The sequence below is a fragment of the Stegostoma tigrinum genome, chromosome 10 (assembly GCF_030684315.1).
Source record: "Stegostoma tigrinum isolate sSteTig4 chromosome 10, sSteTig4.hap1, whole genome shotgun sequence".
NCBI classification, from domain to species: Eukaryota; Metazoa; Chordata; class Chondrichthyes; order Orectolobiformes; family Stegostomatidae; genus Stegostoma; species Stegostoma tigrinum.
Window position 1 is genome coordinate 78,840,420 of NC_081363.1, and position 27,476 is coordinate 78,867,895.

The 27,476-nt window shown below is 42.8% G+C and overlaps 1 protein-coding gene across 1 annotated transcript in view; it reads left to right on the forward strand.

Annotated features, from left to right (window-relative positions):
- itpka (inositol-trisphosphate 3-kinase A) overlaps positions 1-27,476 on the forward strand; it is a 112,214-nt gene that overhangs the window by 19,612 nt on the left and 65,126 nt on the right. Inside the window, exon 7 of the mRNA XM_059649291.1 lies at positions 489-558. Within this exon, the coding sequence (XP_059505274.1) occupies positions 489-558 (70 nt within the window). The remainder of the gene's footprint in view (positions 1-488; positions 559-27,476) is intronic.

The window sequence follows — 27,476 nt, forward strand, 5'->3', positions numbered from 1 at the left end:
ACTTGTTTCAGACATATTATGACACATGCAAGACTTGCATTTGGGCTGTCTAACCTAGAGAGAGAAACACTGTCACTGGGCCACATGATCCTGAACAAATCTGCAATGTTGAAAAATCCTATCGACCATGCTATCGCTGCCCCCACCCACCCGCCCGAGATAAACAGTAAAACTTGGGTTCGATCCACCGAGCAATATGTTATGAAACCAGCACACCTTCATTGCGCCATTTAGCTGCTTGCCTAATTATTTTTAATTAATCTGTTTGAACATGTTTTGAAACACCTTAGGAATAGATGGGGCTTGGGACATTACCACTGTGCCATAATAGGTTTTTGGATCGGTCATTCAAAGTGTGAAAAAACATGATAGAGCGTATGTTTATTTTTGTTTATGTGGTTCTAATCTGTGATTCTGTCTCAGTTCTGCAGTCCACTATGCTGCAGATTGCTTCATCATTATGATGTCAAATGTTATCTTTTCTGAAGGAACACTTGTGGGATTTTCAAGTTGGCAAAGTTCTGGAACAATAGAAAGAAAATCCAAAAGGAAAAGAAAGTAAGTCCAACAGAATGATCTATCATTTTCAAAACTGGTTAAAGATCTGATTGGCAGCACTTGTGCTCTCACATATGTACTAACAACAGATTCAAAGGTTGGATAATAAACATGGTATTCTGAGCAGTTTGAAACTTTGGATCTAATCTTGTAGGGGGGCTATGCAATGTGTGCTATGGCGAGATTGCGGGAGAATCTGTTGAGAAGTTTGGTGAGGCCTATTTCACTGTCAGAAGCATCTTGTTCCATTTATGATGCTTTTGCTGAGCAGTGAGGGAATTCCTCACCAGGCAGCAGAAAGTTGTTAATTAAGGCGGTATTAGCTTGTTAAATGCATTGTTAACAGCCCAACTAGCCTCATTAATACATAACTTCCCATCTTATAAATGCCAAACAAGTTGGATATCAATTTTTTGACATGGAAATCAGAAGCAATATCTGGAGACTTCAGCTCGCTTCAAGCTGCAACCAGCCTCGGTGCTGACTAGCTTCAAACTGTGTCCAAGGATGGTCATGCCACACTGAGGTAGCATGCTTGAAATCAAGTCCAGCTACTCCCAAAATTGTCATAAGAGTTAAAGATTTTAGAAGAGCATGCAAAATTCTCCAATTTATCTGTCTATTAGACCTCAGTTAACAAAAAGCACAAACCAAGTTGCTGTACTTAAATAGTCATTGTTTTTATTACAAGTAACTACAGATAAACCATGGGAAATCATGTCAGTGTGTCTTAATAATTAACTTGAGAGTTTGTTGGTGCTTTTCTGAAGCTCCCTGTGTTTACAGATGATGCAGTTAACTTCAAATGTTTTATACCCAAACTGAAAATGTAGACATTGAGTTAGAATCCTCATCAAACTATTTCAAGTGGAAACCAAAATGCATTTAAAGCTGCGTTAACTTATCCAGTATGTGATCTGAATCTCGTTGTCATATTCACAATTGTAAGGATATACTGATGATCAGCTTTTGTTTTGCTCATAGTCCTGCACAATCTAAAAATACTCGACTGAATGGTTTTTCAAAAACTGCTATGTGTATCAAAGATGCTGGTTGGAGTACGTTGCTTTTCTTACTACTTGACATATCTTACAGAACGCAGTATGTCTCTATAAAGTCTTGGCTATACTGAATGATTTATGCATTTATCAATGCCTGCATTTTCTGTATTCCTGTATGTCAGGTCCTGCAATTTGATGAACAACTGTCCATTCTTCGTACAGAACTCTATGGGGACATTTCCACTTCTTTATCAGAAGTCTGTTTCAAATACAGTAACACAGTGGGACTCTTTCAGCTTCAGCTTCATTGTGAACTGTCCTTACTTAGTTACTTAACTCTGGGTCTGCTTCTTGAGCTACAGTTAGTGAAGGCATGCCAAAAACTTCCTCTGAACAATTCTCATTCTTAAATAGAGTCAGCTACTCTCACCTCCTAAAACTTTAAACCTCCATCCCCTCGCCCGAGACTCTCTCATACAAATACACAGACAGGGACAAGGTGAATAACGAGGGTGTGATAGGCGGAGGGCAAGACTCGGAAGACAGTTCAATGATTCCTATTCACAGCATTTGACTGAGATGATCCTTTGGCTTGTCCAGACATGTTGCCCCTTTATTCTCCAGATACTTAACACAGTCGGTTCTGATACAATGTATTTTTTCAACACAAATTAGTTTTAACACGATTGAAGTGTTATAGAAATGATATTTGTAGAACATGAACTTTCCCTACCTCTATTGGCTATAGCACCATTCCATTCCGATTACATTAAATTGCGTTGTTATTGTGCGAATTTCCCAGAATGTGAATTAACACGAGGACAAACTATCACTACATCATACCCGATTTATAGCTGCTTGTGGAATTTGGCTGCTTCGCCCAGCTTACTGGTTAAAACCCACAGCTTACAGAAACTGCTAATGGAAAAATAAACTTGTTTACTTTCAGTTTTAAGGTGACTTTTTATAATCAGTGAGGGTCGCTGTTGATGTGAAGGTCTCGTACTGTCACTCAGGGGCATATACCGTTCAGGAGCTTGGCTTGGCCAGGTGTCTGCTCAAGATGTTCAACCTTAGGAGATTTGCCCAGCTAGGAGTGGTCAACAGGCCAGCACGAGTAGTTAGGGGAATTGTGTATTGTTACTGGAGGAGCTGCAAAGACAACAGTTAGGATCTAGCCAGTCATGTCTAGGGGCTGTCCTTCGAGGTTGGTCAAAGTCCTAGAGGTCAGGGCATCACCATTCAGCATCACCATTCAAAAAGGGTTAGAGGAAGTCAAAGCTGGCAGGGAATACAGAATCATTTGTGGAGATGGCAACAAGGTCAGTGATGGACGAAACCCAAGATGCATGGAGCAGTATGTGGAAAATTATCAGAGGGTACCATAGGCTACAGGCATTGGCAGTGACCAACACTGTGGCCCCACAATGTAATGGATCAGGGTGAGCATCTTTGAGATACAGTGGCAGGGTTCAGGTGGCAGGGACGACATTTGGAGGCAAAGTTCGATATGATGGATTCCCATGTTGGGAGGATAGGTGGAAATTGTCTGTCATGGTAGTGAGAGAAAGAAGGGGACATGGAGACTCTTGAGGTGGGGTGAGAGGGTGTAAATGGCAAAACAGAGTCCGGTGCTGATGGTACCAATCTCAAACTGTGTTCTTTGCCATCACCTGCAGTTTTTTAGATGCTCAATGCAACTGAAAAGTGGCTGGGACATTGTCCAGGCTATGTGGAGTCAGTGATAATGGGAACTGCAGGTGCTGGAGAATCTGAGATAATGAAGTGTGGAGCTGGATGAACACAGCAGGCCAAGCAGCATCATAGGAGCACAAAAGCTGACGTTTTGGGCCTCCTCTGATGAAGGGTCTAGGCCCGAAACATCAGCTTTTGTGCTCCTAAGATGCTGCTTGCCCTGCTGTGTTCATCCAGCTCCACACTTGGGTGGAGTCAGTGTCAGTTTAATAGACAAAACTGCAGGATCCACATCCTTTGCATGTCTGGGAATTGAAGAAGCTAACACATGTAGCATTTATTTGCAGAATCCCGCTACATTCCATGTTCAAACATTTCTTCATGTGTATACAACACATTTATGTGCTAATATGTCAAATGTTGGTCAGAAGCAGATTGCCTCATGCGCTTGATGCAGAAGTTAGCAGCAATAACTTAGAAGTTGATTGCCGGCAAAAGCATCCCAACAATTGTAGAAATTTCAGGGCTGCTGTGGAATGAAGGGTGCATTGTTGTATGATATATCATGCCAGTATGATGATGGACTGCCATGAATTCAATGCAAAAAGGAGTTGACGTGCATCTGCGATGGAAAGGAGGTCAGAGTGCAACAGGAACTCCTTTTATTGAATGTAATGGCAGTGTCACTCAACTGGCATGGCAGTGTCACCAAATTGGTGCATATGCTGCGACGAGGACTGTGGTGGAATAAACCATAGGCCTGCTGAAGATGTACGTCTGCAGTATGGAATGATCTGTGGGGCTACTGGGCTTCCATTGTAGTCTGGACAAAATGTGCCGAACCATTCTGATGTCTGCACTCTGCACAATTGCAGCATGCAACAAGGATGCGATACATGCTGAGAAGCTGAGGGAATGAGAGAATTCTTCCAAGGAGAAGGAGGAGGACATTGAGCTGGAGGAAGCTGTCCTTGTGGGTAATGGAGCTCACTCCACTAGACATTAAAAGGTAGACCAGGCTTGATTGACACTGGGTTCTGATAGATACAGCTGGGTACAGAAGACCATCATGGACTGTCATGGTCATAATGCCAGCATTGGATTTGCATTGTGAATGCAATCTGCAGTCTGTACTTGTTGCCTTCATTTTCCTTTTGTTGGCTGTCAGTAAAAGTGTACATTTGGACATGTCTGACTGCTTTCCTGTATGCCATTGTCCAGGAAAAACAAAGTGCAGATAACCACTGGGCATTGGGGAAGAATATGGGGGACTCAGAGTAAGTGGGATGTGTCCAAGAAAAGATAAGTGGTTGTGATGTGGTTGCGGGTGGTCTGTCATCTCAGCCTAGGACATTAGTGCCAGAATTTCTCAGAATCATGTCAAAAGCTCAGCTATCTTCATCTGCTTCATCAACAGCCATTCCTCCATCATAAGATCGGTTCATGAACGATTCACTAATATTCTGCACCATTCAGGATTCCTCAGAAACCAAATCAGTTATATCTAAATGCAGCGAACCTGATAAACCTATGGTATTTGGCTGATAAGTGGCAAGTAGCATTTACCCCAAACAATTCCTAGGCAATGATCAACTTCATAAGGGACAACCTAACCAATGTCCCTTGACATTCAACAGCATTACTATCACTGAATCACATGTTGTCATTGACCGGAAACCAAACTGGGCTAGCCATATAAATATAGTGGCAATGAGAGCAGGAAAGCAGTTTGGAATCCTGCAGTGATTCATGAAATAACTCCACAAAAGTTGGTATTCCGTCACCAAGTCACCTTTTATTTACACATGGAGAACCCTTGACATTGACCCAGATCCCTCAGAGCCTGCTGTCAACATAAACGGGATGTTTGACCTAGTTATAATCACTACAATTAATACATCACCTGACTTTCCAAATCATGTCCTCCATGAACAAGACACAAATCAGGAGTGTGACAGAATACTTCTGTCCTGCCTATATGTGTGCAGCTCAACAACACTGAAGAATTTAGAACATTGAACAGCACAGTACAGGCTCTTTGGCCCAAGATGTTGTGCCGACCTTTTAGCCTACTAAGATCAACCTACCCTGCATATCCTATATTTCACTATTCTCCGTGTGCCTATCCAAGAGTTGCTTAAAAGTCTCTAAAGTATCTGACTCCACTACACTGCCAGCAGCATATTTCACACACCCACCACTCTCTGTGTGAAGAATCTACCTCTGACATCTCCCATATTCCTTCCTCCAATAACCTTAAAATTATGCTGCCTCATAATAGATATTTCTGCCCTGGGAAAAAGTCTCTGACTATCCACTCTATCTATGCCTCTCATCATCTTGTACACCTCTATCAAGTCACCTCTCATCCTTCTTCATTCCAAAGAGAAAAGCCCTCGGTCTCTCAACCTTTCCTCATAAGATCTGCCCTCCAGACCAGGCAGCATCCTGGTAAATCTCCTTTGCATCCTCGCTAAAGCTTCCACACCTTTTCTATATTGAGGTGACCAGAACTGAACATAGTATTCCAAGTGTGGTCTAACAAGAGTTCTGTAGAGCTGCAGCGTAACCTCACGCCTCTTAAGCTCAATCCCTCTGCCAATGAAAGCCAACACACGATATGCCTTCTTGGGTTTCAACTTTGAGGGATCTATGGACGCGGATCCCAAGATCCCTCTGTTCCTCCACACTGCCAAGAATCCTGCCATTAACCCTGTATTCTGCATTCAAATTTGACCTTCCAAAATGAATCACTTCACACTTTTCTGGGTTGAATTCCAATAGCCACTTCTTTGTCCAGATCTGAGTCCTGTCAGTGAACCATTACAACCTGCAACAGCCCTCCATGCTGTCCACAACTCCACCAACCTTAGTGTTGTCGGCAAACTTGCTAACCCAGTCTTCCCCTTCCACATAAAAGTCATTTATAAAGATCACAAAGACCAGAGGTCCCAGAACAGATTCCTGTGGCTCACCACTGGTCACCGAGCTCCAGGCTGAATACTTTCCATCTACTACCACACTCTGTCTTCTATTGGACGGCCAGTTTTGTATGCAGAAGATTGATACCTTCTAGACAAAGCAAACCGATTGTTTGGCACCATATCCAAAAACACTCATTACCTCCACCATTTGCACTCAGCAGTAGTATGTATCATCTACAAGATGCACTGCAGAAATTTACTAAAGATCCTTTGATAGCACCTTCCAAATACACAAACATGACTATCTAAAAGGGAAAGGGCAGCAAAAACATGGGAGCACCACCATCTGTAATTTCACTTTCAAGCCGCTGCGCAACCTGACTTGGAAGTATATCCAAGATAACAAAGTGTGAAGCTGGATGAACACAGCAGGCCAAGCAGCATCGTAGGAGCACAAAAGCTGACGTTTCGGGCCTAGACCCTTCTTCAGAGAGGGGGATGGGGAGAGGGTTCTGAAATAAATAGGGAGAGAGGGGAAGGCAGACCGAAGATGAATAGAGGAGAAGATAGGTGGAGAGGAGAGTGTAGGTGGGGAGGTAGGGAGGGGATAAGTTAGTCCAGGGAGGACGGACAGGTCAAGGAGGTGGGATCCATCTTCGGTCCGCCTCCCCCTCACTCCCTATTTATTTCACAACCTTCTCCCCATCCCCCTCTCTGATGAAGGGTCTAGGCCCGAAACGTCAGCTTTTGTGCTCTTAAGATGCTGCTTGGCCTGCTGTGTTCATCCAGCTTCACACTTCGTTATCTTGGATTCTCCAGCAACTGCAGTTCCCATTATCTTGGAAGTATATCTACGTCCTTACGTATCACTGGGTCAAAATCCTGGAACACCCTCCATAACTACATTGTGGGTTTGCACATTGACTGCAGCAGTTCAAAAAGGCACTCACCATCACCTTCTCAGAGACAACTGGGGCATGGCAATAATTGTGCTTCCAGCCAGCAATGCTTCCATCCCTTCAATGAATACAAAAGAAGGGAAATCATTCACCGTTGGAGTAGCCTTGATTTTTTTTTTAATCAAGATGTAAACCACATGACGAAAGGATGCATCAATCTAGCCATGAAATTCACTGGGATATCTGTTGATTTAAGTTATTTTTAGATCAATGACAGATAAACTTTACTTCCATTACTCTTTACAAGAATGTGGAGACAGATCTATAACCTACACAACCTATAAATATCCATCCTCAGTCCTTCTGTTATGCACTGATTAAACCTGCCTGTAAATAGGCTGTCTCAGTCTCTGTGCCATTGAACTATAGTCTGCATTACCGTCACTGATTGGTCTCAGTCCTTGGGTACAGAATAATCTACACTGTCTCCTGAAACAAAAGAGAGCGCCTTCAGATGATAAAATTAGAACTTTACTCAAGAAATGTATCATAGAACATTATAATGATTGATTTAAGTTAGTTTTTTTTCTGAGTTAGAAAAAAATAGATGAACCTCAGTAATAGTCCACTGAATAAGTCATGCTATCGGTGAGATGGCTTGCCTCAGCTTTAATCTCAATTCCATTTGCTGACTGGTCTTTCCTCCAGATACCAACTTCTGTCTCCTTCTTACCTAGGTAACCTGCTGGGGGTGAGGATGATATCGGATATTTGCTGCACCCTGGACAAAGATAATCTTTGAAGTTATATTTGCGTAGCTGATAGTTACATAGCTCCACAAATCAATTGTAGATTCATATGTGTATTGAGCTACAAGCAACACAAATGTTACGTCTGGTTATTCTCTGGTTATTATGAAAGATACATGAACATTTTATACTGAGAAAATGAAAGAAGAAAAAGAAATTAAAATCTCATACTGCACAAGTGATCAGTTTAAAATGTTTTAATTTGTTGAATTTTCTGGCACTTCTAATTAACTCCTTCCCACAACAGTTACAACTTATAGAGTTACATGATCAAAATTAGCTCAAAAAAATTTAAGATTTAATAGTGTATGATATATTATTTCATGTTTCAAAATTGATAGAAAGCAAATAAAAGCCTGGAAAGCAGATATAATCCAAAAGGAATACAGTCACCAATAAGGAGTTACCAAACAATATCCTTCTGGGTCCCATGACTGACTTTTGTAAAAACTGTGATTGCTTTGTGTAGCTGAGGAAAATTAAGATTTGTAAACCCTGGGATATTGCTAGTTTGGTGAAGCTAGCTGTCTGGCTGAAAAGCTGGATTAGTGCCTGAGAGGGTGATGGAATGACATTTCCAGAATTCAAGAAAATAAAGCATCTCAGAAAATGATGGGTAAAATATCAAAGTGTGAAAGGTTGTTGACACAGTCCACAGAGTGGCTTTTGAGCAAGTTTCAAGGCCAGATATCTAGAATTGGAATGCCTTTTAATGATCCACTGTGTCACTTGTGTGTGTGTGTGTGTGTGTGTGTGTGTGTTTGTGTAGTGGGGGATGAATTGCCGACCGAGCACGGGTTCTGTCTTGATTCCACTTGATATTTGATGTATTCTGTGCAGAGTTTGGTTCTAGTTTGTATATTACCCATATTTGTCTCATGTTAATTTTGGGATGTTAAAATATGTCATGTATGTCTTTGTACAGTCTAAATTGTTTTTGTCTAAAATCTTTGCATGTTTGAGTGTATTTTATTTGTAATAAACTTGTTATTCTTTGTAACCTAAAGAAAAATGGCAGAATTATTTTGCACACTGAATTAAATATACTGTGATAGCTGTGTAACTGCAATATCTACCACTTATTTTAAAACCAAACTTTGATGTGACTAGTGGAGGAGGGAGATTAGGAAAGAAATCATTTCACCCCTTGAGCCTCGATTGGAAGATTACCCTCCCTTTATTGCAATGTTTTATGATGAGAGGGTTGGTACCTCCACTTTGAATGATTTGGATCCATCTTTTTCCAACCTCTGATTTTAGATTGCCTCAAAGATACAGTGAGTAGTGCCAGTGGAGATCTGATATTCTCTAAACAGGGTTAAAACATTGTCAAATAATGAAGCAAAGATGTCTAAAATGCAAGGGATACAGATCTTAGCTCCAGTTTCAAATGTTCTGGTTGATCTTAGGAGGCCACAAGGGGGCCTCAGCTGAAATAGTTTCAGAACTTTGGTCACAATTCTGTAGCCACAGCATAAGCTGACACATGAAGTTCTAAATTTATTTTTGCTGAATTTTGGACGTATTTTGGTAAAAGACGTTGATACCAAGAAATGGAACACTCCCCCATTCTGGGGCATGGTAATTAGCACAGCTTTCAGTATCCGTATTGGACAATTTACAAAGTTAACTTGTAGAGCCAGCTACAAATTGTCGGTTTCAGGGCATTCTGGAGTTAAATAATTACTTGCACTGAGACGAAGTGAGATGCAGCAGAAACTGCTTTACATGAATGCAAAAGGAGCAGTGTAATGTTAGCACAAGAATCAATGTCAGAAACTCACAGGTCACATTTGATGATAACAAGGCGTGGAGCTGGATGAACACAGCAGGCCGAGCAGGAAAGCTGACGTTTCAGGCCTAGACCCTTCATTCATCACATTTGCTGGTTCAGTATAGAGTACTTTCAAAGTTAGATGCTCCAATTGATACCAGTTAATGCTAATCTAGGGGAGTTTGTTCCGTGAGATCATGATAGGCCATTCAAGCTTAAATCATGGAATCCATGAGATGCTCTTTTACAATATCCCAAACAGCAAGTGAAAATTAAAACCGAAAGAACCACGGTTGCTATAAATCAGAAACAAAAGCAGAGATTGCCGGAAAAGCTCAGCAGGTCTGACAGCATCTGAAGAGAAATCAGAGTGAATGTTTCAGATCTGCTGACCCTTCCTCAGAATTGATGGTAGCTAGGAAAATTTAGGTTTATATGCAGAAGATAGGTGGGTGAAGAGGGTCTGGAGTAAACAATAGGTGGAGATAGAACCCAAAGAGTGAGAAGAGCAGTGGGACAGGCAAAGGAGTGAATAATGATCTGGCTAGGTGGGAGAATAGCTGTTAATGGACACTGTTGGTGGCTAATAATAGTCTGCCATTACGCACTACCTATGTGATAACAAGCCATGGTATATGGGATGGCCGGAGGTGGGTGCTAAGACATGGGAGAGTTCAGGCACTAAGATTATTGAACTCTATATTGAGTCCGGACGGCTGCAGAGTCCCCAAGCAGAAACTGAGGCGTTCTTCTTCGAGCTTGCAGTGAACTTTGCTGGTATGCGACAGCAATCCTGAGACAGAGATGTTTGCCAGGAACACGGTGGTACTAAAGTGGCAGGCAACTGGAAGCAAATGAAAATTGTTCAAGTTCTCACATTTATGAAGGACTCTTGTGGCACATTGTCCCGTACCTCTGGACAGGGAGACCAGAGTTTAGGTCCCACCTTCTTCAGAAGTGTAAAATAACATCTTTGAACAGGTTGATTAGAAAATATCTGGGCATGAGAATTTACTGAGTTTTGCAATGTAAAACTTTGGTAAATATTACTGAGGAAATTAAGCTAGACACCCCAGAACCAAGCCACCAAAATCGCAATTTGAAAAACTGAGAAAATAGCAATCCTGCCAGCTCTTAATGATTAACTGACAATGTGATGAGCTTTGAATCAAACTGCTTGGCTCTGTATCTTGACATTATGGTATTATCTTGACTCAGTTTACAATATCTTCTCTCTGAGTGAGAAAGTTGTATGTTGAATTTTCTCATCTAATAAGAACACTTGTTAGGAACTGACAGCTCAGTGTAGAACGACATGCTTCAGAACGTGTCATCTTTTGAATGAGACGTTGTATTGATGTTGAAGGATACAATATGAAAGTGAGTCTGAATTCTCCAAGTATGCTAATCAATACCCACCATCTCAACTAAGATACAAGACTGAAATTGATTAGGCATCATTTTCATCAAGTTTTGTGGAGCAGTTTTCTCTCTCTGAGTTGAACACATTTGCTCATGCACTCGTCCTAGACTCATAACTAAATAAGCAGTACGTCCAATGGCACCCTGTTTGTCCATGCTCACTGATTCTCCCAGTCACTGAAGGTAGATGTATTGACAGATTCCTAGCACTGAAACTATATTTAAAAGGCCATCGTGCACTCATTCAAGCAGTCTTAGGCCGGAGCTGCCCTGCATGGTTCAAGTAAGTTAGGGGATTTGATGTCCCGCTTTTCAGACGGAGATCTAGAGGTATTGTTGGAGAGGAGAGTGGTACAGAGGAGAGATGTCCTCTTCCCCTAGGACTGATAGAAGAGACAGTAACTGTAGACCCTGCCAATGACTCAAGGTTGCCAGCTGTCACTGCAGTCTCAATCTGGAGGAAGGTCCAGCAGTTGTCAATGGACTTCTCTGCTCCACCAGGGTCAGTCTCTCATCTTCTCTCTGATCGCATTTGCTCTTTCTCTCCAACTGCAACCACCTCCCACCAAGGATCATGCTCCACCAATTTCATTATTGCTGCAGCTTCTTATCTCACTCACCGTCACAACCCTGCATGGCCGTGGCAACTCCTATTCACTCACTGGGGGCACATAATGGTTTTTACCCTACCTGCGTCAGCACTACCAGCTGTGCAATCCACTTTCGCCTCACTCAATTTCTCCCTTTGTTCCTCCACTAGAAAATGAACCATAGTTGGGCTGAAATAGACAGGATGAGTCATGGGCTGATATTTGGCTCTCTGCATCCCATGAGGATCGGGATTTGGTCTGTGAAGATGCAGAAGTACCCACATATCAATAATTAAGTAAGAAGCATTTATTGTTCATTGTAATGCTACAATGCTCATCACATCCACCGTCAATATATTCTCAACATGGCATAATCAGCCCTTGGTCATGACGGTTCCTCTGTTCTGTCTCCCGCAGGTATCCGAAATCATAATCATAATCTCTACGGGCAAGAGGACAGAACGTCAGGACGTCTCTCTTCTGCGTCAGAGGAAACACTGGCAATTCTGCATCTTGCAAACACTGGCAAGTCTGCATCTTGCAAACACATCCATCCCCCATTACCTCAGATGCAGAAACCACGGCAGGTGCTTTGTTTAATTAGAGTTAGGTGCACATGCTGGTCAGCACTTTACTGCCACTTCTCCGCAGCTGGCCCAGGAAGAAATGTCCAAGGTCATTGGCTCTAGGAGGACTGCCAGAGACCAGGTACGTGCTCAGCACCAGGCAGTAGAAGAGCCCACAGTGTCTGCAATCAGGGACTTCATCAGCACACACAAACTAACGCAGCAGCTTTGTCAGGAGCACTGAGCAACCTGACACACAGATTATAGGTCTGCACCAGTGCTATTGGGACCCAATGCCTGCCTCCATGGACAGCCAGGTCCAGAACTGTCAGAGTCTACTGGATATGTGCATAGACTTCCACTTCATCAGTCTAGCCATTGGTCCTCAGCACTGACAGCAGAGTGACAGAGAAATGACAGGCCTTGAGCTCGCCCTGGGTGCCCTTTCATCACAAGGAAACATGGTAATGCAAGCAGACACCCATTCAGAGGAGAACCACATTAAAAAAACAACCCCAGAAGTCCTATCTCATGCTGCACAGAATTGCCTTCCAGTTCCTGAAACTGCTGCTGTGTACAGGCGTCAGAGGCCCACACACTTGGTAAGAAAATTTGAGGGAACCCTGTTGGCTTGGGTAACACATCAATTGGGGCAGCACAGTGGCTCAGTGGTTAGCACTACTGCCCACAGCGCCAGGCACCTTGGTTCAATTTCACCCTCGTGCGACTGTGTTTGCACATTCTCGCTGTGTAGGCATGGGTTTCCTCCAGGTGCTCCAGTTTCCTCCCACAGTCCAAAGATGTGCAAGCTAGGTGGATTGACCTTGATAAATTGCCTGTAGTGTTCAGGGATGGGTAGATGAGGGAATGGATCTGGGTGAGATGCCGGTGCTCAGTCATTGGGCTGAAGGACCTGTTTCCACACTGTAGGGATTCTATAATTCTGTGATGACTCTATGCATGTGTTACACATTTGTAAATGTATGGTCACTCCATCAGATGTGGAGCTGTGTGCCAGTAACACTGAAGGTAAAGAGCCTAACCACTTCAGCAGCACACAATGTTTGATGGTCCAAGATGTAAAGTGAGCAGCTCCTGCACCACATGCAGGCAATGGGTAAATGAGAGGTATTTGCTACTTTAGCAAACAGAGCCAATCTTTCCAAGTAGCACAACATTACTAGTACATCACAACCATTTGTGGGATAGATTTATGATGTTGCATGTGTGGCTAAGAGTGCTTGGGGAAAGGTTTTGAACTGCACATGATAGATTAATGTCTGTGGTTTACATACCTTTTACTGCTCACAAGTTTGTTTCAGCTTTCATGTTTGGGTGTCTGTGCAATGAATTTCCCATATGAATGGTTTCACATCACTTAAAACTGAAGCCCCTCCCTCACAGAATGAAATATGTATCCCTCCCTCTCTGGGTGTGGCCACAGGCATTTTCACCTCAGAGGCTGCATAGAGATAAGATTAAGTCATAATGCAGGTGATAATGTGTGATAATCCATGCTAATAAGCCTCTCATTGCTCAATAGCAAGAATCCTGTCCAACGCTTGTTTGGAATATGAGACTTACTGTTCTCAACATTGAGGATGTCTTCGTTAGACATCTCACCTGACATTCCCAAATTTCCCACCATGGCCCACAGCGTTCAGGTAAGATTCTGTGCAAAATTACCACACAGGTAGAGTAGTCACTCTTGCTCTTGTTCCTTGTGATTGCCTTCAAAAGCCACCCATTTCAAGTACTGTTATTTATCGCATAATTGAAGGCAACAGGAGTCAGTCCTGAGCCAGTCTCAGGCTCTGCCTCTTAATATTGGTGAAACTCCAATATACACATTCCCATCTTGGTAGCTTTCCTGATCAACTCCACTGGTCTTGTGCATTTTCAAGTTCCTACTCAACCCATTTATCGAAATGTTCACCTCCTCACTTTACTCCATGGCCCCAGTCATAATGAGGAAACATACCACACCCAGCACTGCACTATACCCCAAAGTCAAAGTCAGGGTGCTGCTGATGTTCATAAACCCTTTTCCTGCATTATCTTGCTCCCTTCAATGTTATAGTGTCACCTCGCCTTAAAAATTGAGTTGCCACCCTTCCCCACTGTAATCTCCACTGCCGCTGAGAATTCTGCCTCCAATCCCCACTAGTAATTTCCCCAGCTTCACCCTGACAGCACGGGCTCGAATAAAGCTCCTTTTAGTGGACAGACCCCCCAGGACTGATCACAGCTCAATCCCTTGAGCGAATTAGCTGGAGAGTCTGAAATGATGAGTGACCAGACTGGTATCTAAAAAGCTCCCCACATGTGATCCTGCAATTGCCCTGGTTCCACACGGCTGACCGTGACCCACTTCCCAGAATCTAAAGGGATAGATCACCAAATCACGACTGCCCTGAGCAGTCACCTGACCACATCTAAGAACCTGGACCAATACTGAAGGCTGCCCTTGACTTACAATACTAGGGTCGCCTGAATGAATGGTGTCTCCCTTGACTTGATAAGAATGGGTCTCTGTAAACTTTGAGATATGGCCTTTTGGTTGAAGCACATGCAGTGTGTTTTGCATGTGCATAGCTAGCAAGGTTGCAGGTGTAACATTGACGTACAGCAACATATCCACTCACTTGTCTGATCGCTGCTGACAACCATAACAAGCTGCCTGGCTTTGCACCTGCACTGAAAGGCAAGACAGAAGTATTCTGGACTGTTAGTTCTGGGTGAGGGCAATAGCACAAATAGTTAAGGCAAGTCAAGGCAGAGAGGCTGTGAGCAACTAGGTAGACACAAACTGAATAAGCATTTAAGTGAGCAAGTGAACAACCCTGAGATGAATTCTGGTCTGGTCCGTGAATGAAATGCTTGTCTGTTTTTGCAAAGATTCCTGACAGCAGCATTCCAATGAGAGGTACTGGTGTGCTCCAAAGTTCAGCATTGAAGTGCAGATCTGAACTGGAAGTGGTTTGGAGATGTGACTTGATGATACGGTGAAGTTAACACATGTCAGATGGCAATGCCCATGTATGTGCAATGTGTGCAAACTCTGGCCATTACAACGCTCTGAGATATTGGTCCCTGCTGTGCAAGAGGGAGACCTGGAGAAGGAAGCATCGGGGCTTGAGTCGCAAGATACCTGCTCTGATGTTCATGTCAAAAATTCTTCATGTCTAGTTTCTATCCTGCAGACATAAGAATCAGAGACTGCATGGGTAATATTGTCATAATTGGAATGATAATGTGTGATAATCCATGCTAATAAACCCCCCGTTGTTTGATAGTGAGAATCCCATCCAACACTGTTTTGGAATGTGAGACTTACTGTTCTCGACATTGAGGAGGTCTTCGCTGGACATTTCACCTGACATTCCCAAATTTCCCATTATGGGCCACATTGTTCAGCTAAGATTCTGTGCAAAATTACCAAACAGGTAGGATACTCATTCGTCCTCTTGTTCTTGCGGTGGCCTATAAAAACCATCCATTTCAAAGTACTGTAATTAATTGTAAAATGTTCTGAGGAGCCTTTCAACTCAGCCTTCCTTTCTGACATATTCAAATAATTTGCTTATCAGTGGGGATAGATTTAGCATCTTAACAAGTGTGGGAGAGGTATTAGTTTGGCACGATAGTGTGTAACAGTTAGTAACGGTGTGTGAAGAGTTAGCAGCCCAATTCATATCACTCCACAGTGAACATAAGTATAAAATGGACTTCTGATTTGCTGTTCTCTATTTAATGTTATCATACAGTCAATATTCATCCTCAATTTGTAAAAATATATCATTCACATAAGTTCTGCAAATACTGATTTCCCTGATGATTTTCATCAATAGTTCCAAAAACTAAAAGTGATAACATTGAATTCGGGAGGCTGGCATCGCTGGTGGAATCTTCCCAGCCGCTGAATGATGTGGGTGTTAGTGAGAAAGTTAGAAGAATTGGGCGAGATTGGCAGGAAGGAGATGCCTTGAGAGCAACAAGTGCCATTTTCTAACTATTGAACAGTGAGACAACATTCTCAATAGTGAGCAGTGAGAGAGCTATCTGCATTCATTAGCATGAAGTTAATATCTTCATTATTGTGCCATCTCATTTCACTGAAATGCACTTTCTCATTCTCCCACCTGCCAGATAAAAACTGGCAATAATTCCCAATGCGAAAGTCAGAGCAGTTACCTGGGCAACTCCAATTCAGTTGCTCCTCTGGCCCTCAATCTCAGATATCAGGTAGCAGCATCTTACAGCATGATCCATGGGCAGTGACTACACATAACTCCTTAAAGCTTCATGCCATCTATGCTGAGACATTGAACTGTTTGTGCCTATCTTGTGGCCAAGATAAACAAGTGCAAATGCATACGAGATTAGCTTATATGTAGCCATTGCTGCAATGTTATTTTTATGAGCGTGTAATTTGGAATGACTGGAATAGATATGACTGTGTGCAGTGCATTAAAAATGTTTCGCTGCTAAGAACGGCCAGTCTGCTTTGTGACAAAGAAGTTGTGTAGATTTTTTTTCAGTCACTTGTGGAATGAGAGTGTTGCTGGCTGGGCAGCATTTATTGCTCATCCCTGATTATTATGGAGAAGGTGGTGGTGAGCTGTCTTCTTAAACCGATGCAGTCCATGTGCTGTAAGTAGGCCCACAATGCTGTTAGGGTTGAAATTCCAGGATTTTGACCCAGTGACATTAAAGGAATGGTGATGTATTTCCAAGTCAGGATGGTGAAATGGCTTGGAGGAGAATCTGCAGCTTCCTTTATGTCTGCTGCCTTTGTCCTTCTTGATACTAATGGTCATGGGGTTGGAAAGTGCTGTCTAAGGAACTTTGGTGAATTTCTACAGTGCATCTCGTACGTCCTGCTGCAACTGAGTGTCGGCAGGAGAGGGAGTGGATGCTTGTGGATACAGTATCAATAAAGTGTGCTGCTTTATCCTGGTTTATGTCAAGTTTCTTAAGTGGTGTTGGAGCTGCAGTCATCTAGGCACTCTTGACATGTACCTTGCAGGTGGTGGTCAGGCTTTGGAGAGTTGAGAATTTAGTTATCAAGTGCAAGATTATAGCTTCTGACTTGCTCTTGTAGCCAGTATATTTATATGGCAAGTCCAGTTCAGTTTCTGGTCAATAGTATCCCTAAGATATTGATAGTGGGATTTTCAACAATGGTATTGTCATTGAAAGTCAAGTTTAGATGATTAAGATTCTGTCTTATTGGAGATGATCATTGTCTAGCATTTGTATGATACAAATATTACCTGCCACTTGTCAGCTCAAACCAGGAAGTTTCCCAAGTCTTGCTCCATTTGGACATGGACTGCTTCAGTATCTGACAAGTAGTGAATGATGCTGAACATTGTGCAACCTTCAGTGAACAACCCATTTCTGACCTTATTTTGAGGGGAGATGAAGCAGCTGAAAATGTTTGACTTTAACACATTTAATTGAGGGAATACCCTCGATAAACAAAGAAGTGAAAGATTATCAGAGAAAGAAGGAATGTCGAATGATCAGATTAGGCATAATCATAATGAATAGAGAAAGCACAAGGGGCTCATGGTCTACTCATCTTAATTCATACAATCCATTTACATAGTCAGCCCAGATGACTATTCTACCAGAGAAGTGTACTAAAGTGTTTATTGAATTGAATCACCACATGATTGGCTGGGGTGATTAAAGAAGTTACAGAGGCAGCCATTCAATCCCTATTGCACAGCTAATTTTACTTATCATTAAGAGACAGGATGGAAATAGCAATTTATTTACACCTTTTTGCCTTAAACCATACAAGAATAATTCAGAAATTTATGATAAGAGGAGTATAAAAGGCAAATTTAATTCAGATCAGACATCAAGATCTTGTGTCAAAATCTCACTGGTGAGCTATTTATTTATGAGTGATAATGGGAACTGCAGATGCTGGAGAATCCGAGATAATAAAATGTGAGGCTGGATGAACACAGCAGGCCAGGCAGCATCTCAGGAGCACAAAAGCTGACGTTTCAGGCCTAGACCAGGGTCCTGAGATGCTGCTTGGCCTGCTGTGTTCATCCAGCCTCACATTTTATTATCTCAGCTATTTATTTATCCCTGGTTTGGCTACAGCCCACACATGCCCATTGACTGAACACATGCTGATCTCAACTCTGAAACCACCAAGGTACATGCAGGGCCAGTATCTGGTAGATGCCACAGCCACATCAGTTTACGGAACCTCTTCAGTACTGTGCTTTTGCTTTCTAGTCTAAATCTTTGCATCCTTACACTGTTCCTATCATTTAGGAAATAACTTGACCTGTACATTTCTTTGGTCCAAAGTAGACAACCTCACTCATTGAACCTTACTTCCTTACCATTTTGCCAATTCATTTCAGCTCTAAATGGCCATTTTCAATTGTCTCTTCCCATCTACCTAGCTGACTGGGCATGCAGTATTTGTGTCGTCAGCAAACCTGGATAGACAGCTATCTATTACATCATCTAAGTTATTAAAACATACAGAGTTTTTTTTAAATGCTGAAGTTCCAATTTAGACCTCTGGAGGACTAAGTTACAAGAAAAATTTATAAACTGAGTATGCTGTAGTGAGTAATTCACCATTGACAGCTCATCCAAGAAATGATTTTTTTAAACACTCCTACCAATTGTAATGCAAAATAATGTAAATATTGAAGGTTGTTTTTCTTGTCTTTGTGATTCATTCAAGTTTAAGAGATAGCAATCTAAAATTCTTGATCCTTGTCAAATTTTGAAAAATATCTCTCAGGTTCTTGGCTCAAAATGAGGTGGATAATTTAGTGAGACAAGCCACAGCAAACAACCAGATAATAGGAGCTTGTGTCTAGCCCAGATAACTTGGCAATCTAACATGACTAATAGGTTCTATCCCCCGAAGGAAGATTGCTAAATTTGTAACTGCTCCAAGCCTGGATTAAGTCATCACTCAGTTCACTCTACTGTTTAAGAAATCTCTTTTCAAGTGTTCAGCGTCCAGGTGAGTGGAGTGTTTATTCTATTAACTGAGAAAGTTTGCAACTTTGATCTTCACACAGGAATAATTGCATTACAGCCCATATGGCTTTACTGCCAAACGTGGGAAGGAATCCTTCCTCTTATTGGAAAGACATGGGGTCATTGTCCATCCATAATTTGTACGCCTCATTCACACACCTCCCCCATATTTGTTAAACATAGCGATTTACACACAGCAGGTTTGCTCAAACAGCAAAGGGACAATGACCAGAATCAGGTTTGGTGAAGTCGGTTGAGGGATAAATATTGGTCAGGACGTCAAGAGTTCTCCAAGATTCTGCATTGTTAAAGAATGAGATCTTTCATATCTACCTGAGAGGATTTCATCCGTATAGCATCTCCTGGAAGGTCAAAAGCAAGAATGTGCCAGTCCTCTCAAGGGCAAATCAATCAAGTCCATTGCGCTCAGTAAGCAGAGGTCACTTTGCTAGCTTAGAATCATTTGCAAAATGGATGACAGATGCATTCCTGTTCAATATGGTAGGGGTAGCCACAGGCAAAGACCAAGATGTTTATGAGTGACATGAAGGATCAACATGCCCTGAACAACCATTTTCACAAGTGGAAAATACTAGGCAACGCAGACAAAAATGATGACTTTAGTGTGCGCTACCACGATAATCAGTGATTACATCAGCTTTGACAACAGGCACGAACACCATAAATTGTAATTTCCACTGACACTTGATAACCGTCCTAAAGGCAACATTTGTGTTAAAACCTGCCTCTCACTGGTTGACCCTTCAACCATCAGCAAAGGTATATCTTATATCTGACAGGAGGTACTCCATCTCACATAGGTTGAAGGATGCTGCCTCTGATGACAGCAACTATCCCTTCCAAAACATGGCATCTCCAATCTTGCAGCAGTCCTCCAGCATTACAAAGATATATTGACTTAGAAACACATCCTCAAGTCCCAAGAGTGGATTTTCAACCTGTACCTCGGTGAAAATAACTGACCTCTAGTCAACACAGCAGCCAAAGGATGGACTCTCAGTCTTGGCCTGAAATCCAGCAGGATGATCACAACCAAATGGAGTGATCACTAGCTAGGCAGTGAGATCCATGCTGAATTTGATGGGTTCAGTTTGGGCTGTGCTCCAGGGAATTCCAGCCAGAGAAGACTGGTGTATCATTGATATCCAGTAAATTATGGTGCAGTTGTCTCAAAGGTTAGTCGACAACATTAGTCTCGATTGTAGCTCACTTGAAAGAAATTACACTGAAGATTAAGGGCACAAGAAACACATTGGAAAATCACAAAACTTTCCCAGTGAAGTGATTTGACTAACTCATGTGAAACTTTAGTTAGAACCTCAAATACACAGATAGGCTAGATGATAGGGTCAGAATGTCAATCTATATTGTAGATGACAATGACATACCTTGGAGGTAGAATTCTGTATCTAGATAGAAAACAAAAGTAGGAACAGGATGAAAATGGAAATATGAGTGTTGATACAATCAGGGGACAAATGCACTGTGCAGTCAAGATTTGGTTGTTGGCAGCTCTTCACCTCTAAATCATGAAGGTAACAGGATAACAGACTTGTACATTTGATCCAACTGGACTCTCCAGTGCATTGCAGAGGGAGTGCTATTGTGGCAGACATGCCTTCTTGAACATACACAGATTTCTGATATGGGAAAGTGGGTAAGCCTTTTGGCCTTCAAGCCTGCTCCACTATTCAACATAATCATGTCTTCAACTCCACTTTCCTGCCTGCCCCAATGCCCTTTGACTATCTTGTCAATCAAGAATTATCTACCTCTGCCTTACACATATTCAATGACAGTGCCTTCAACAATCTCTGGAGAAGATGGATCCCAATTTAAATGGAAGTGCCTTTATTTTTAAACTGTGACCTTACTTCCAGTCTTACCAACAAGGGAAAATATCCTTCCAGCATTTGCCTGCCAAGTGCCTTAAGGATATTCAATAAGATTCTCATTCTCCTAAATTTCAATGGATACAGGTCAAATCTGTCCTACATTTTCTGAAAAGGTAAGCTGTCTACCCCAGGAATTAGTCGTGTGCCATCTCTGAACTGCCTCTAATGTAGTTATGTCCTTTCTTCAATAAGGACAGCAAAACTGTAAACAGGATGTGGTAAACCAAGGTACTGACTGTCCTGCCAGGTGGATGTAAAATATAACAGTGTTATTCCAACCATTATTTATCCCACAGCCAACATTACTAAAGCAATTTATCTGGTTGTTAATTTATTGCTCCCAAAGGGACAGCTTCCAGTGCCCAGGATCTACCCCTAAGAAAATAGACAATAGACAGTTTGAGCCTAATAGTTATATACAACCCACCAAATGGTGGTCTGTGACCTGGGTGTGGTGCGTGAATTTGATTATCTTCATTGGGGTGATTGCTGTCTCACAGAAGTATGTGTTTCTCTGTTTACAAGTCCCCACAAATCACTGTCCCTTGATTGGACTTTCAGCTCAATATCATTTAGTATCGTGAATATCTGCATATCAACTCCATTGTTTGCAAAAACAAAAAGCTGACGGCATTTGGTAGCAGGCCCATCAATGTACGCTTGAAGGATTGGATTTGAGACAACGGTAATGATTTTATTCCATCACATCTAATTCCTGAAGTGGCCTGTTGAATTCCTCTGCTAACTTCTTCAGGTGTGCACTGAAGTTTTCTGGGTGGAACCAGTTTTCTCGGTTTTTGATTTATTTTTGAAGTCTTTTCTCTGGACACAGGAAGTGTTTCAGCGTTTGTTTTAATTGGGTGGACCACAGTCTAGTATCAATTTAATTGCATTCACAGCACTGATCATATGTGCTGAGCATCTGTCCTTTCTCTGCTGTTCTCAGTTCAGCTCGTTCAATTCTGATCTTACGTCCGTAAGAAACCTAAAGTTCAGTGACCACACAATGACTCACTGCACACTTTGTTCCTGATTTAAGAAAAGTGACAATTTCTGAAATCAGATCTAAATATCTGCATAGGATCTTCCCTCAACATAACCTCATTGTGGAAAATTAGTTCACCTTAGACATCATTGAGTTTGTCGAGCAAGGCCTTAGACAAATGGTGCTGAAGGGCTCTTGCTCGGATCAAGTTTATAGCCATTGCAACAACTTTCATTACATAAGAAAAGCCCATAACTTTACTCATGACTGCTTGGTGGTGGATTGTAAGTGGTCAGTGACAAAAGTGGGGAAATCAAGATCATTTATGCAAAATGTAACAAAGCCTACAACTGCACTAAGCATTGCTGATGTACCATCAATTGTGATGGAAACCAGCTTCTTGATCAGAATGGTTTTCTCAAACAAAATATGCTTGAATTTGTTACGACCACAGAATTTACTTTACTCCACAATGATAATCCATTGAACCAAGCTGAACCACAGTCCAACAAGCTGGCAAAGCCTGTTAAGAGCATGCATTTTTCTCTGGCTATGCAACTTCTGGAATTGGGAGTCCTGCAATGGCATGATGATCAACAGGCAGGTCATACAGTCATAGAGATGTAAAGTACGGAAACAGACCCTTTGGTCCAACTCATCTGTGCCTGCCAGATATTCTACATTAATCGAGTCCCATTTGCCAGCATTTGGCTCCTATCTCTCTAAACATTTCCTGTTCATGTATCCATCCAAATGCCTTTTAAATGTTGCAATTGTGGCAGCCTCCACCACCTCTTCTGGCAGCTCATTCCATACATGCACCACCCTCTGTGAAAAATGTTGCCCCTTAGATCCCTTTTAAGTCTTTCCCCTCTCACCTTAAACCTATGCCCTCTAGGTTTGGACTCCCCTACCCTGGGGAAACAACTTTGGCTATTCACCCTATCCATGTCCCTCATGATTTTACAAACTTCTGTAATGTCAGCCCTCATTCTGGACACTAGCGATAATAGCCACCGCCCATTCGTTAGAGAAGCGTAGGCAGGGGCCGAGATCAACTGTCAGAGATTCTGAACGACCAGTTGATCACACTCAAAATGTTAGAGACTACAGACCCAGAAGGACAAGAATTATCAAATGCACGAGAACATAGCCAAGTTCCTTTCTAAGCCACATCATCTTGCTCTGAAACTATATCGTCGTTCTTTCACAGCACTGAGCGAAAATCCTGAAGCTCCCTTCCGAACAGAGCTGTTTTGATGTTCTTGTCCACAATGAACCTGAAGTTGAGCAATTACGCATTATGTCCACAAGGATTGCAGTAGTGCCGCAAGGCAGCTCATCACCACCTTCTCAAAAATAATGAAGACTGGGCATTAAATATTAAATCAAATTGCGATGCTTACAATCCGAAAACTATATACCGAAAACCAACGGTGAAAGTATACCAACTTATTGTACCACTTTTGGACTGGATGTACATATGCATATACTGGATGTACACGCATAAAACATCCCAACAAATTGACTTTCAACAAAATTAACATAGCTTTTTTTAAAAAAAGAAAGGTAATGAGTCGCTGAGTGTGTGTCTGAAACTGAATAAGTGAGTGTGATTCTATAAGAGAGTAACTGAAAGTGTGTGTGTTACTGAATGGAGTATGACTGAGTGTGTGCACCAGTGTGTGATTGAATGTGAGTTAATGACAGAAAACTGAGTGTGTTTGGATGTGTGAATGAGAAAACAGTGTGTGTGCATGAGTGTGATTGAATGTGAGTGAATGACTGAGAAAACTGTGTGCACGAGTGTGTGACTGAATGTGTGAATGACTGAGAAAACTGTGTGCACGAGTGTGTGAGTGAATGACTGAGAAAACTGAGTGTGTGTGCATGAATGTGAGAGAACGAGTGAATGACTGAGTGTGTTCGGCAATGAGAGTTAGTGCCTGAGTCAGCAGCTGGCTTCCCTGCCCCGTTCTCAGCGCAAGTTGCTAGATGCTGACATCGGAACTTCCGCATCTGTCAGTAGTTGCAGTTTTGGGATCTTGCAGCAGTCAGACAAATAGAGAGAGAGATTCAGGAGGACTGCAGAGCAGGACTTCCATGCAGAGTTGTCTGGGTCTTCCGAAGTATTGCAGGTCACCCCATGCGAAAGATCGCACGATGCTTCACCGCCAGTCGTGCTCGGTGAGCGAGCCGTCCCGGGTGAAGAGGAGCTCCCCGGTGCAGCCGCCAGACAGTTTCAGCGTGCTGGAGCTGAGCTCCGCCGCTGCCGCCACTGCTGCAGGCCAGCAGGAGGAGACCCCACTCTGCAGGCTGACAGCGTCCTCGCTCCAGCTGGTGGATAACCTGCCATTTCAGCCCCAGCTTCACCTTCTCCCGAATGTCCCGCAGCTCACTGTCACCTCTGAGGAGGGCACCACCCAGGATAGCCTGGAGCCGGACCCCAGCTTCAAAGTGTGCCGCAAGCTCTCCAGCTCGTCTCTCTCGTCCACGGGCTCCTCCCTCTTTGAAGAATCCGAAGATGACCTCCTCGCCGACAATGACCGCCAGCACATCAGAGGCGCTGAGGATCAAGAGGATGTGAGCCAGGTTAGTGCTGGCCCCCCGGGGGGGGGGGGGTGGGGTGTCGTGGGAGAAGTCCCTCCACTTCCTCTCTATCTCCCCTCCAATTCACCTGCTAACTTGAAGCAGCAAGTCACAGTAAAATCAAACCAGGACGTGGAAGGTGGTGCACAGCATAACTTCCAAGGATAATACCAGGGGACTGAAGACAAGTGGAAGGGCCGGGATTGCTGTCCCAGAGAATAGAATGATCCCACCGAGCGACTGGAGGCGATTTCGGAATCATATAGAGTTTGGAAGAGCAGTTGGGGAGGGACTGTTCCCTCTGGTGGGCCCAAGACTAACCAGAGGATAGAGGTTTGAAGTAAATTTCAAACATAAACGCCCTCTATTTCTTTATCTGGAAGGAGTTTGTCACAGTTAGGAATGCACCACAAAAACGCAGGTTCAGTCTTAACTTTCAGTAAGGACTTACATGAATACTCAGAAAAGGTACATACATTTGCAAGGAAATGGAAAGGAGTTGGACTGTGGGACCATGTAGTAGAGTGCATTTGTGCACAGCTTGGCTCTTCCTGTGCTCTATGGTTCGATATTGGACATTTGAAAACAAAGTGAAATATAACTGCATTCAGGCAAGAAGAACTCAAGGTTTAGCTCACTCATGTTCCTCCAGAGATGCTACCTGACTTGAGGAATATTTTTAGACATTTCAGGTGTTGTTTAGCTAGCATCATAGCAGTCAGCGACCTTGGGTTTATTATCCGCACATACTGTGAGAAGCACTTTTGCCTTGTCAGGTGCAAAGTGAACTAAATGAAGGGAACTTTTTCTCAAAGCCTGGAGGAGTAAGTATGAGTAACTTCTGTAATGTGGTCTTAGAGGCAGATCTAATTTCTAATTTGCAAGTGGAGGCGCACATGCACTCACAAAGCACAGGCATACAGGCCAATACGCACATAGGCAGACAGACACACGCAGAAACACTTTAGGATTCATAGAGACAACCAACCACTTTGACACACGCACTCACATATAAACACACAAAGATAACACAAATATAAACAACACAGACCTACATGAGAAGGTATTCGCCCAGATAAACACTGAAACATACGCACTTACTCTCAAATAACCACACACCAGTGCAGAGACATATGATCGTAAACACAGCTGTACAGGCACACACATTCACACACATAAACAAGCAAACAAGTTCTCAGAGATAGTAGGAACTGCAGATGCTGGAGAATCCAAGATAACAAAGTGTGGAGCTGGATGAACACAGCAGGCCAAGCAGCATCTTAGGAGCAGAAAAGCTGACATTTTGGGCCTAGACCCTTCTGAAGTTCTCATATAGCCCCACGCACAAATACATACACGTATAAACACATGCGTGCACTCACAGGCATAAGTATAGACTGTGGGAAGATGTACAAAATAATGATGGTCGATTCTTTAAAGTGACCACGGTGAGCTGGCAGCAATGCTTTCTTCTATTATGAAATGTTATAGCTGACTCATTCTTTGGAAGACACCTGGAATGAGCACTTGGGGAAAATCTCACTGTTTGATTTTCTCCTCCTCACCGAAGGCAGTGGTTGATGTTGCACTGTCACTTCACACACAACAGTCTTAGATTAGATAGATTAGATTACCTGCAGTGTAGAAACAGGCCCTTCGGCCCAACAAGTCCACACCGCCCTTGAAGCATTCCACCCAGACCCATCACCCTATAATCCACACACCCCTGAACACTACAGGCAATTTAGCATGGCCAATCCATCTAGCCTGCACATCTTTGGACTGTGGGAGGAAACCGGAGCACCCAGAGGAAACCCACGGGGAGAATGTGCAAACTCCACACAGACAGTCGCCTGAGGCTGGAATCGAACCCGGGTCCCTGGCGCTGTGATGCTGCGGTGCTAACCACTGAGCCACCATGCTGCCCCTTTTACCAGCAGTTACCCTTCACGTCTGAGTGCACCTGGCTATGCCACCGTGTTGGGCAACATAGTCTTCCTTCACCACAAGGATACTAGTTTTGCTTTCTCTTCCATAAGTGGATGAAGAGGGAGAACCCTTTAGCATGCCAGAGCATGGTATGAGATTAACAGCTGGTCGGAAAGTTACTTGTTAAGAATATGAATGCATCGCGGTTCAATTTGAGTGTTTTATTTGACAAAGCCAATGAATGGACAGACATATTCTTAAATCATGTTGATACAGCTGTTGTCAACAAATATGATTGAGCACAAAAAGAGAGCTTTCTGCTCTAATCAAAGTGGTGACAGTACTGGTGACTCTAGTGGCCATCTTTATTCTCCTTGGGAATCCGACATGGCTCAGAAAGCATTGAAATGCTCACACATGCTTAATACCTGACAAAGCTTTGCAGCAACCTAGATTTTATAAAGCACCTTTTATATAGTAAAAAACTTCAAAGTAGGAGAGTTCACAAACATGATTTGACATCAAGTCAATAAGATACTTGCAGAAAATGCTCAGGAAGGGTATTAGTCAAAGTAAACAAAAACTGAGTCAGGGTGGATTTTAAGGCATGTTAAAGGAGAGCGCGAGCGAGAGAGAGGCAGAGACAGAGAGGCTTAGAGCTGACAGCATGGGCACCTGAAGGCATAGCTGCCAAGTGGCATAAAGAGAGCTCACAAAAGGCCAGCATTAGAGGAACACAGACGGTTATGGGGCTGGATTAGATTACCAGATATGTAGAAGGGTGAAG